The sequence below is a fragment of the Lycium barbarum genome, chromosome 12 (genome assembly GCF_019175385.1).
Source record: "Lycium barbarum isolate Lr01 chromosome 12, ASM1917538v2, whole genome shotgun sequence".
NCBI lineage: Eukaryota > Viridiplantae > Streptophyta > Magnoliopsida > Solanales > Solanaceae > Lycium > Lycium barbarum.
Genome location: NC_083348.1, coordinates 80,794,021 through 80,806,462, shown reverse-complemented (window position 1 = coordinate 80,806,462; position 12,442 = coordinate 80,794,021). Strand labels below are relative to the sequence as shown.

The following is a 12,442-nucleotide window of genomic DNA, read 5'->3' as shown; positions in this document are numbered from 1 at the left end:
GTCCTCTGGACTAGCACAGCAATAGATACTCCGGTCTAGGAAGATACGGAGGCTAATCGTCCTCTGGACTAGCACAGCTTGCCCATACAGGCCCAAACACAAACAAAATACAAATCATGTCATATTACCAAATTATCAATCATGGCTTAGAGCCGAATCTCACTTCTCAAGTCATCATCTCAAATAGAGGCATTTCAAGTTACAACCGATTTAGAATCTTATTCAAATATCTTATTCAATTTCAAGTTTAAGAAACCCATTTAACAACAAAACAAGTTGAAGGTCCAACCTTTAGAAGATTAAGTTCAATCATCCAATAATGGGGAAAAGCGAGTTTCACAAAGTAGTATAGTTGGTGTAAGGTTCGATACGGGCTTGACCCTACACACGCATGACCTTGTCTAAAAGAAATCATCTTTGTAGTCAAATTATCATTACGGACCATTATGCCATATTGAAAGAATAAGTCATTCCAACCAATGTTTGAAAACGTATAACTTCTTTACGAAAGATTTCCATGTCTTAAATCATCAATGAGAATATCATTACCAACCCTTAACCATCATTATTAAGCATATCTTATAGAGGAAAACATTCATAATATCACATACATATATATGGTTTATTACAATCTAGGTTTAATGTGGGTTTGTCCCCTCACACACATTAACCACCATTTAAACATGAATTAGAATTCAAGGAACATGAAAAGATTGGTTTTCCTTTCATTCATTAAAGGATCTTGAATAAAATTTATACTTCAAAATTCAAGAACAGCAACTTATCAACAACATCCACAACAATATCAACAATTATTTTATATCAATATCCAACTAATACTATCCATTTAATCATACCAAAACAGCCCCCAAGTCATTTGATATCCAAAAATTATAACCGAACTTTCAATGTCATTTTCTCTATTCTAACTCGTCAAATCTATCAATGATAAGGGTAAGAACATCATTAAAATCTTAGACATACCTTATATGAGTAGCCACCACGAAAACAACATCCCCCAAGTTCAATTTTTAGCTTAGAACGACGGCAACAACTTGTACTACACTTTATCCTTCACGAGCCTCGGGATTCGAGGCCTCGAACTTGATCGATTCTCTACTTTCTCTCTCTAACTCTCCTCCCTCTCTCTCTCTAGAAGTTCTGAATATTGGTAGGAGAAAATGAGGCTGCTAGGGCTGAACATTTCCCTTAAATATCAAGGGAAATGGGTCTGACCCGATTTGGAATCGGGTTGGGCCAAGTCCACTGCCCAGCTTGACCTTTCTGCCTTAAAACGTCCATATCTCCTTATCTCGATGTCATATGCGGGCCCACGACCTATGGTTGGAAAGGTATTTCAATTATCTACAACTTTAATTTTTGGAGTTTTCCCAAATTCCCAAATAATAATAGGGTTATGGCCTCCCGAAGTCAGATCACCCGAAAACGTACTTAACGGGCCAAAGGACGCCTCCAAAGGACGGTCTGTAACACGAAGGACGGCCCGTCCTTTGGGACCGTCCCTTAGTGAAAATTTCCAGTGAGTTCTGGAAATTTTTGGGACGTTACGGCTTCTTGTTATGGCCCGTAACACATGTTACGGCCTGTAACGTCCCACCGTAACACAGGTCAAATTTCCAACGAAGACAGGCTTCAGTAAAATAGTCATAACTCTTTGTACAAAATGTTACTCGTGCTGGGAGACCTACCGTTGGAAAGAAATTTCAAAGATCTACAACTTCCATTGAGGAAGTTTTTCCAAATGGTCAACACATTTTCACGAAAATCGCCCAGAAGACAGACCTACCAAAACTTAGGCGAATTTAAGAGCCCTTAAGAACTTCACTAGTTGGTTTGGCTTCAAAACGACCATCTTCCACCCGATTTCATCAAGAATGGTTTCATATAGATAAAATATCATCTTAACACTAGATGTTTACATATTCACACCTAGTTCAAGTTTACGGGGTGTTACAATTGTGCAGTACTTACTGGTAATGAATGAGACTTCAAGTGCTATTGAAAGTGGAATACAATGTAAGTTGCCCGAGAAGGGGTGTAGTAGAATGAATGGTAAATTGAATGATAATGATATTCTTGAGAAAAGAGAATGAGAATCAGCAGGAAGAGGATAACAGACAAATTAGAAGAGAAATTAGAAAAGGAGCTAAGTCTGCAGGAAACGTAAATCATGGAGGATCTCAGGAAGGTGGAGGCAGACAGTATTCTACAGTTGCTCATCAGGACCCGCTCAATCTGCAGTTACTGCACTAGTCTCGAGGTCTAGATATGATCAAAAGGGTCTGTTCAACTAGAAACAGATTTTAAGAGCACGCCTCTCAGTGACATACCAGTGTGAGCCATAGAAGTTTTCAGAATTTTATGTGCAACAAGTGTTATAGGAGACACCAAGGGGTGTATTGTTTGGGGCCTTGATATGTGTTTCGGTGGCTCCTCTTAATTATCAAGCCTAGTCATGTTGTAATACAGCTAAGCCTGATATTTCAGTTCTCAGTGAAGACTGCTTAGAAGCTTCAGCAGGTCATCAGGATAAAAAGGCATCCCCAGTTATCACCACAGATGAAATTTTCGTACGAACTATGCCTGTTAAGAAAAGAGATATGTATGAAATAATAACCATGAGCAGACGATATTAAATTTTCGGGAATGATTTTAGTTTGTTTAAGTTAGTCAGATCAGAGTTAGAGAGTACGATGGTTGTAAATTACGATAAGAAGTAATTATTATTATGAGATAAAAAGATGTGACAGTTGTCGCTTAAGCTATGTGAGTAAGTGTTTATCCCAGATGTGTATAGCCTGATACAATTTTGAAGTGTATAGAAAGTTTGGGTTTAGTTGTTCTAATCTTTCGTATAAGATAGATGACAGTTTGTTAAGTGTGATCCATAGTTCAGAAAAGATAGTATACAACCATAGAATAGCGTCAGATGATGAGGGAGAGTTAGAAATAACTTAGGTTATTCAGAGCAAAATAAGAAATATGAAGCTAGCAGGTGATTAACAGAAAAAATAGTAAGTAAGTTTTGAGCAGATACAATGCATTAGCAATTTCAGCAGAACTAGTAGAAGTATGATTTGATTCCCTTATTCAGATGAACATCTTAAGTGGGTGATTATTCGGATACATCCGAATGTGTGTTAGAAACCAAGGGCTTAAGTTAGCTCGGAGTAGAGTGATTAGTGGAAGAAAAAAAATCAGTTAAGCCGTAAGAGAGCAAACTACAGAAGAATAACCTTTAAGAGTTGTCAAAAAGGGGTTGTCCTAAGATTTACAGTGTGAGCAGAGTTAAGTCGTTAAGATGGAGTATACCGGTTATGAATACAGTAGCAACCCGTTCATGTAAGTAATTTAGTTTTTCCCAATGAGAAATTGCTCAGAAGTGAGCCGAAAAGAAAAAAAAAAGTCGTCAGTGTTGTAGAATACAAAGGAATTACAGAAGATAAGAAATGTTAATTGGATCCCATCAAAAGAGAAGAATTTGTAAGTATAAGACGTTAGCCTTAGTCTAAGGGGGAGATGCATAAATCGCCAGTAAGTCCAGTGAGATAATTGAAGACCCGAAGGGTTAGTATGAGATATGAGAACCTCAGTTCAGTTAAGTTGGCATAATGAGATAGTCTCCATAAGGAATATGCCTCAACGTAGAGGAAACCCAAAGTGAGTAGAATGATCGTCGAACGAATCGTGTCAAGTTCAATTACTATCGATTAGGCGATCACAGAAAAGCTATAAGATCATGCCAGTTATATGTCACAAGGGTAGTGCCATTGCATGAGACTCTAATCTTTAGGGTGCTAGTCATAGACTTAGTGCACAACAGTACTATGAGTATTTTAGAAAGTATCTTAGAAAAAAATCAAGTATGGGACGTACAACTTATGATTTAGGCAGATAAGAGAACTATGGTGAAAGAAGTTCACCGCTTATCTAAACTAAGAATTTGACTTTCAGACTCCGAAGCGGGAGGAGTTATTGCCCAGAACATGGCATTCCTGCTTAGTCATTAAAGTTAGAGAGAAGCAGTTTGGTGATTCCTACTTGTTACAGATGAAAGAGGGGATTCACGAATATAAAGCCTTAGCTTTTAAACAAGGGGGAGATAACGGTACCTTGAGATACCGAGGCAGATTATGCGTTCCAGATGTAGATGGACTCAGAGAGCTAATTATGTCAGAAGCTCACTATTCTAGGTCTACCTCGTTCAGATAGGAGGCATGATTTAATTTGGGTGATTGTGGACATACTTACAAAGTCCGCGCACTTCTTGCCAGTTAAGATCACAGATTGAACAGAAGATTATGCAAAGTCATATGTTAATGAAATTGTCGGATTGTATGGGACCCTAGTGTCCATTATTTCAGACTATGGTGCTCAGTTCACAGCGAACTTCTGAAAATCCTTTCAGAAAGGATTAGGTACCAAGGTGAACCTTAGTACAGCTTTTCATCCTCAGACAAATGGTCAGACAGATACGCTATTCAGATCTCATGTTATAATGTTCATGTTAGTTCAATACTCCGATATTTATGTCAGCTTAGTACTCAGATATCAGTCCAGTACTCACGTATTCATGCCAGTCCCGTACTCAGTTAATCCAGTATTCAGTCAGCTCAGTATTCAGTTAATGTTATTCAGTTAATCCAGTATTCAGTTAGTGTGTTAGTTCCGTATTCAGTTAATCCAGTATTCAGTCAGCTTAGTATTCAGTTAGTTCAGTAGACATTCAGTTCAATGTCTCAGCAATTCAGTAATCATGTATTCATTCAGTTCAGTAACTATGTGTCCTTGATTCCAATGGTAATTGGGATGACCACCTGCCTCTTATTGAGTTTACTTACAAAAATAATTACCATGCTAGTATTGGGATGGCACCGTTTGAAACCCTTTTTGAGCGAAGGTGCAGATCACCGATTGGTTAGTCTAAAGTTGGGAAAGCAGAGATGTTAGGACCGAATTTGGTCTATCAGGCTATAAAGAAAGTCAAGTTGATTTAGAAGCGTTTGAAGACGGCTCAGAGTCGCTAAAAGTCCTATTCGGACATGCAGCGTAGAGACTTAGAGTTCCAAGTTGATGATTAAGTGTCTCTGAAAGTTTCGCCTATGAAAGGCGTTATGAGATTTGGTAAGAAGGAGAAAGCATAGTCCCGCCATATGGACCATACAGAATCCAACGAAAGGTTGGTCAATTGGCTTATAAGCTTGAGTTGCCTCAAGACTTGATTATGGTGCATCTAGTGTTTCATGTGTCAATGTTGAGAAAGTGTGTGGGAGACCCGTCATTGATTGTCCCGATTGATAGCATAACAGTCAATGATAATTTGACTTATAAAGGAGTCCCAGTGAAAATCCTTAATCACCATGTTCGCAAGTTGAGGATTGAGGAGGTAGCCTCAGTGAAGGTTTTTGTGGCGAAGTCAGAAAGTTGAAGAGGCTACATGGGAAACCGAAGAAAACATGAAGTCCAGCTATCCCTATCTCTTTGAAGAATCAGTAGAAACCGCTGAAGGTATTGTACCTTCCCCCCTCAGATCTTTCCTTCTACAGTTTCTACATTATCAGTATTCAGCCTGTTAGACAGTCAGCTTAGTAGTTGTTCAGTTCAACAGATAATTCAGTTCAGACCCTTTTCAGTTCAATTTTCATGTGCTCATGTCAGTTAGTGTGCACATGTCTTGGCAGTCACTCTTTATTAGAATCCATCATTCGAGGACGAATGATCCCAAGGGGGAGATAACACCCCATATCTTGGAACTAAGGTTAGACTCTTATCGTTAGAGTTTTAGTGGAAAAACTGAAGGTTTGAACGTTTTGCGAAAATGGTTGATAGGCCTACTTCGGGGAGCCGTAACTCCTTGATTAATTGGGAATTTGGGAAAGTACCCTTAATGAAAGTTGTAGTACGTAGAAATACCTCTCTAACTATATAAGGACCAGGCCAATCAGAGGTAGGAGAAAGGAGATATGATCGTCTAAATATGTCTAATAGTAAGGCACCTAAAATTCTATAGAATCGGCTAAGTTTTCGATATGTCTGCCTTCCAGTCAAATTTCATGGAAATCCGTTGGGCATTTGAGGAAACTTAAAACATGAAAGTTGTAGCCCTTTGAAATATCTTTCCAACGGTATATTGTGGAGCCCAAACAGAGCTGATTACAAGAAGTTATGTCCATTTTACCAAACACTGTGCAAAACCGACACACGCCACTTCTCGGGGCGCGTGAGGGCGTGTGCGATGGCCCCGCTTAGCGGGCCGATCGCGCAACTCTGAGTAGTGACCTGCAGAATGTTGCGCGAGCACCCGCATCGCGAAACCATCGCGAAACAGGTCGATTTTGGGTTAAAAGTTGGGATTTCGCGTTTTAAGATATATTTAACCTTGGGTTTATTTTCCTAACAACCCTAGTCACGAAAAATCACCCTAAAGTCAGAGGGAACAAGTTCCAAGCCTCAAGAACAATACAAGGTAAGTTTTATCATGATTCTAGGTTGAATTCAAGTCTCTAATCTCTTTCTAACTTGAGTAAACCCTTCCAATCAATAGAGTTGTGAGTGGAACATTATTGTTGGGCGTGAAAACCCTAGAATCAAGAGGATTGAACGTCAAAAAGGTAATGTTTCTAAACTCTAATCATTCCTAATAGTGAATTGATGAGTTCTTGAGAGAATAGTAAATGGGTTTAGTAAAGAGAATTACACGAACTATAGTAGGGTTTTGAATTGTTGATTTGAGATTGTTATAATCATATGGGTGATGGAGAATGATGTTAATTACACCTAATTAAGATTGTAGAATCACCTAGAAGTAATAGAATGAAAATTGGGTGAAGAAATCACCATTAATGGAGACTGTAGAGCTTCATGCCCACTAAGTGTTTGATAAAGTGCTTAGATGACCAAAGCATAAATATTATTGCTAATATAGAATCCCTTTGACTTGTATTGATATAGATCAAAGTTGAAAGGGTTGACGAACATTGTATTGCGCTCAAAGGCTGGAATTAAGGTATGTGAGGCTAACTATCTACGTTAGGGAATGTTCATGATTCTCCCTACACCTCATTCTTCATACTTGTCAGTAATTTGACTCAGAATACAGTTTAGCCCTAGTTTCATGATATGTTGTAGAACTGTTATCTTCTAGGGTTGCAGTTACAGAATTCGTTCATGGTTATCAATTTGAATAGCATGAACTCAGAACGTAATCTTTATAGACTTATGTATTGTTACCACATGAGTCTCAGTCTAGAAATTCAGTATGCTCAGAAACAGTCAGTGTTTTCAATTCAGTCCAGCATGTCTATTTCAGTTCATCATTGTTCATTGTTGTTATGGTCTCAGTCCTTATTAATTAACCATAATTATACATATGTGATTTTTCCCGAGGGCACAGCACAGTCTTGTGTATACGTATACATGGCCGAGGCCATTGACTGACGCACTACTAGGCCGAGGCCATAGCGTGCATATATTATTGGGCCGAGGCCCCACATATACAAACACAGATAATACAGATGATTCAGATACAGAGCAGGGAGTATTCATATCTCTACTTCCTTGCTATTACAGTTACAGTTATCAGTTTCAGTTTCAGTATTTTATTGCTTCAGTTGCTTTACATACCAGTACAATTCAAATGTGTTGATGTCCCTTTTTATTGCTTGGGGGCCTGCATCTCGCGATGCAGGCAATGATATACAGGTTGACGACTCAGCTATTTAGGAGTGCACGTATCAGCTACTGGTGAGCCCCAAATTCCTTCGGGGCGCTGTCAGCTATCTAGTTAATTCAGTTTTTAGACAACTTTATTAATTAGTACTCTTAGAGGCTTCATAGACACAGTTCAGACAGTCAGATATTTGTTATGTTAGCCTTGTAGACAGTTATATTCAGTCGTTCAGTTGTTTTGGTTTAGCCATGTTGACTTCTTTCAGATATGTTCAGATTGTCTAAGTATTTCCGCATTATGATATTTCAGTCAGACTTTTAGTTAATCAGCATGTGTCAGTTTTATTTTATAAATTAGTTATGTTTTGGTATTACATGTTGATTCAGCCAGCCAGTTGGTTCGCTCGGTCACATGCAGTCAGGCACCGGGTGCCGTGTTACGTTCAGGCCTAGGTTCGGGGCGTGACAAGTTCGAAGGCATAAATGAGTCATTTCTGATAATTCGATGGCATATTTGAGCCTTTTCCGTAATTATTATGATGCGTAATTGCTGGATTACATAATCACTACCATAGTAATTACACGAAATTCGATTACAAGGTGGCTTCTAAACAGACCCTTAGAGATAATTGGCAATTTGGGAAACTATGCATTTGTATGACAAAATCTTCAGCCTGCAAATGATTGTTTTTTAAAAATATAAAAAAATAAGTAATGTATTCGGCAAACAACCAAAAAAGCTCCAAATGCCTGCGCCAGTGGCGTTTATTTCATAGTCCAAAAAGGGACTTTTCAAATCAATCCAATTGGAACAGACATAAAAAAAAAAAAAAAAAAATCACAGTTCCTTTCTCAAATCTCCACTGAACTTTCGATAACTTCTAAATAGAAGTAACTGTTAAACGAAGTGTATAATAATTAAATAGAACACCGTCCATTTGTTGAAAAATAATTTTAAATTGTAGAAAATCAAAAAAATTTAGAATTTCATATTTGCTAGTTTATTTAATTCATGTCTATGATTTATAGTCTTATTCATTAGGAATAGAATTTTCGTTTCTTGTTAAAATAGTTTTTGCACTATTAGAAACAGATTGCTTTTAACTTTTTTCTTGTAGTGGAGAATTATTGGGTTTATGAATAAATTATTTTCCTTCTCACTTCAGAGTTCATACTTCATAACAGTATATAATATGTAGGTTCTATAGAAGAAGTGAATCAGTAGCATACTTACAGAATATGACTCCAGCACTAGTTTATCTAAGTGTCGTTTCCATACTTTTTCTTCAACCCTTAGTCATATTTGCAAGCCATGAAAACAACAAAGATATTTACATTGTACATCTAGAGTCTGATCAAGCTCAAATTTTCTCGAATTTTGAAGATTTGCATAATTGGCACCATTCATTTTTGCCCTCAAACACAGACAATTCTTCCTCTTCACATATAGTTTACTCATATCGCAACGTCCTCAATGGCTTTGCCGCTAGGCTAAATCCAGAAGAAGTGGCAACTTTGAAAGACAAGGAAGGGATCATATCAGTCCGGCCACGACAATTTTTTCATGCACAAACCACTCATAGCACAAATTTCTTGGGCTTACACCAGAACTCAGGCTTCTGGGAAAAATCAAACTATGGGAAAGGTATCATAATTGGACTTTTAGACAGTGGAATAACGCCCGACCATCCATCCTTCCACGACGAAGGAGTGCCCCCTCCACCCGCTAGGTGGAAGGGGAAGTGTGAATTCAACTTTCCGGCCTGTAACAACAAACTCATTGGAGCAAGATATTTCCATGAATTTGGTAATGGGATGCCACTAGATGAAAATGGTCACGGTACACATACTTCAAGTACTGCTGCTGGAAATTTTGTGAATGGGGCCAACTTTTTAGGCATGGCTAACGGAACAGCATCTGGTATGGCACCGCTTGCACACGTTGCCATGTATAAAGTCTGCAATGCTACTCTTACCTGTTCTGAGAGCGATATGTTGGCTGCGATTGATGCTGCAATCGAAGATGGGGTCGATGTAATATCTATTTCCATTGGTAAAAATTCTACGAATTTTTGGTCAGATGTTGTTGCACTGAGTGCATTTACCGCTATGCGAAAGGGGATTCTCGTCAGCTGTGCAGCTGGCAATGCAGGTCCACTACCAGGCTCTGTGGTTAATGGAGCTCCATGGCTTCTCACTGTTGGTGCAAGCACCACTGACAGAAAACTAAGAGTGACGATACGCCTTGGAGATGGAAAAGAAATTGATGGTGAATCAGCATTCCAGCCCAAAGACTTCTCCGAGACGATGTTAACCCTGATTTTCCCCGGAACAAATATCAGTGATTGGACTGCTGCATTTTGCAGCGCGGAGTCACTGAAGAATATTAATGTCAAAGGAAAAATTGTGTTGTGTATGTCTGGTGGTAAGATTACTAGAACTGATAAGGGACATTTTGTGAAGGATGCTGGTGGTGCTGGAATGATACTCATGAATGGTGAATCACAAGGGTTCACTATCTTAGCCGATCCACACGTTCTTCCAGCAGCACATGTCAGCTATGCAGATGGATTAAAGATCAAATCCTACATCGACTCAACATTAAACCATCTGGCCACATTTTTATTCAAGGGAACCGTAATAGGAGATGATCATGCTCCAGCAGTTGCTGGCTTTTCAAGCAGAGGCCCAAACTTGGCAAGTCCTGGCATTTTGAAACCGGATATTATTGGTCCTGGTGTTAACATTCTTGCTGCGTGGCCAATTTCCATTGAGAACAATACGGATACGAAGTCTACTTTTAAGATTTCATCTGGCACCTCAATGGCTTGTCCTCACGTATCTGGAATTGCAACATTAGTAAAGAGTGCACACCCCGATTGGTCTCCAGCTGCTATCAAATCAGCAATCATGACGACTGCTGATCTCGTGAACCTCGGCGGCAAACCAATTGAGGATGAAAGGGGTGTTCCTGCTGACTACTTCGCCACTGGTGCAGGCCATGTTAATCCGTTAAGAGCAACTAATCCAGGCTTAATCTATGACATTCAACCTGAGGATTATGTTCCTTACTTATGTGGTTTAAACTACTCAAACAGAGAAGTTAGTATCTTTGTATTGAGAAAGGTGAACTGCTCATCAAAAATTCCTGAAGCAGAACTAAACTATCCTTCTTTTTCAATTGGACTTGGATTAGAAGCTCAAACGTATACGAGGACTGCGACTAATGTTGGTGAAGCTGTCTCATCCTATACTGTGCATATTGTGCCTCCACAAGGAGTTGATGTGAAAATTGACCCTCCTATATTGAATTTCTCCGAGTTGGACCAGAAGAAAACATATCAAGTAACATTTAGCCGATCAACTACTTCAACCATTAACGCCACTTTGGTTCAAGGATACTTGAGATGGACTTCATCCAAGCACTTCGTTAGGAGCCCAATCATAGTCACGTTGCAGTAGTGAGGAAACTTTTCATGTATCGATCAATATGCATTCTTCATAACGATTTTCCATGCAACCATAGGGATATCTTACTTTCGAGCCCTAGAGTAATCTTTATCTAGTTACTAGTATATATCAGATTTTCCTTAATGTACTTTGAGAAGCTCCTCAATTTGGTTTCAAGTTTTACTTGTCCATCTATTGTAGGTGTCTTTGAATGCATATCGAAATGAGTATCTTTCCTTGAACTCACTGAATTTCTGTGAAAATATTTACATAAGCAATTCATAAAAGGATGACTACTATACGTGTAAACTCTGTCATGGGTAATTAACCTTAAAATGAGTGGTAAACAACATGGTTTAACCAGTTAAACTATACTAATAGTGCAAAGGTTATTAAACCTGGCCCAGTTTAAAGCCAATACATAGTTATTCACTAATTCCCAGTACATAAGTATTGCCGCACACATTTTCTTGATATGATAATTATATGAACATTCATCACTCATGGACTAGTTGTCAGTTATCACTGTAACAGAACTTCTTCTAAATATTTTCCAGCCCACGTAATCAGGTAACGATGAGGTTGTCAACGTCTACGTCTTGTCCTTGATGATCAAATGGCCTCCATAAGAATATGCTAATTTCAATTGCATAAATTTCTCAGAAGGCTGTAGAAAAAAAATTGAAACGGAACCATTCAAGTTTTAACAGAAGTTGTGAAATCTTCCTTTTTGCTTACTTTTTCATTGGAGTTCATGTTTAGAAGTTTTATTACCTCTAATCATTGTGCATTCACGGACCGACATATGAACTTATCATTCATACAGAAAGCAAATCCTAAATCGTAACATGGACAGCAAACAAGTATAAATCTGTTAGATATTTCACTCTTGTTCGGGTGTTTTTCACATGCATATCAGCTAGAAAAGCAAACATCCTTGAGGATAATTGATCAAGAGGGAAAGTGTGCAACAATATTAAAAGCAATTTCTAATCATATTGGAATAATGCTCTAATGCTACTTAATTATTCTTAAGATTCCAAATCCTTGGTTGAAACTGAAAACCCCCACAAATATTTTACTTTAACCATGTAGCAGATAAGTGATTCTTGAATTTATCTACAATGCTTGTAAGCAAGTCTTTGGATTTATTTCCATCAGAATAGATCCTTCCTGCAATAAAACAAACAGCCTTCAGCCTGCAAATTATTGGTTACTTCCCACGTTAAACTTGTTAGATAATCAAATTAGTTTGCAGCCGCCTAGTCGAAAAGATCTTTTTATTGCAATAACAACCAAAGCA

General features: G+C 38.4%; 1 protein-coding gene across 1 annotated transcript; it reads left to right on the top strand.

Annotated features, from left to right (window-relative positions):
- The first annotated feature begins 2,191 nt into the window (after positions 1–2,191).
- On the top strand, positions 2,192–11,151 carry LOC132624507 (subtilisin-like protease 4). Its single transcript, XM_060339275.1, has 4 exons — positions 2,192–2,222; positions 2,491–2,591; positions 8,808–8,854; positions 8,994–11,151. Exons 1-4 carry the CDS (start codon positions 2,192–2,194, stop codon positions 11,149–11,151), a joined length of 2,337 nt encoding a protein of 778 aa, XP_060195258.1.
- Positions 11,152–12,442: the final 1,291 nt, after the last annotated feature.

Bases quoted from the DNA above. Each gene is read 5' to 3' on its own strand.
- LOC132624507 (XM_060339275.1), top strand. From the start codon at position 2,192: ATGGAGGATCTCAGGAAGGTGGAGGCAGACA. The intron at 2,223-2,490 runs GTATTCTACAGT...GTTGTAATACAG, and splicing joins CAGGAAGGTGGAGGCAGACA to CTAAGCCTGATATTTCAGTT. The intron at 8,855-8,993 runs GAGTTCATACTT...CTTAGTCATATT, and splicing joins TTATTTTCCTTCTCACTTCA to TGCAAGCCATGAAAACAACA.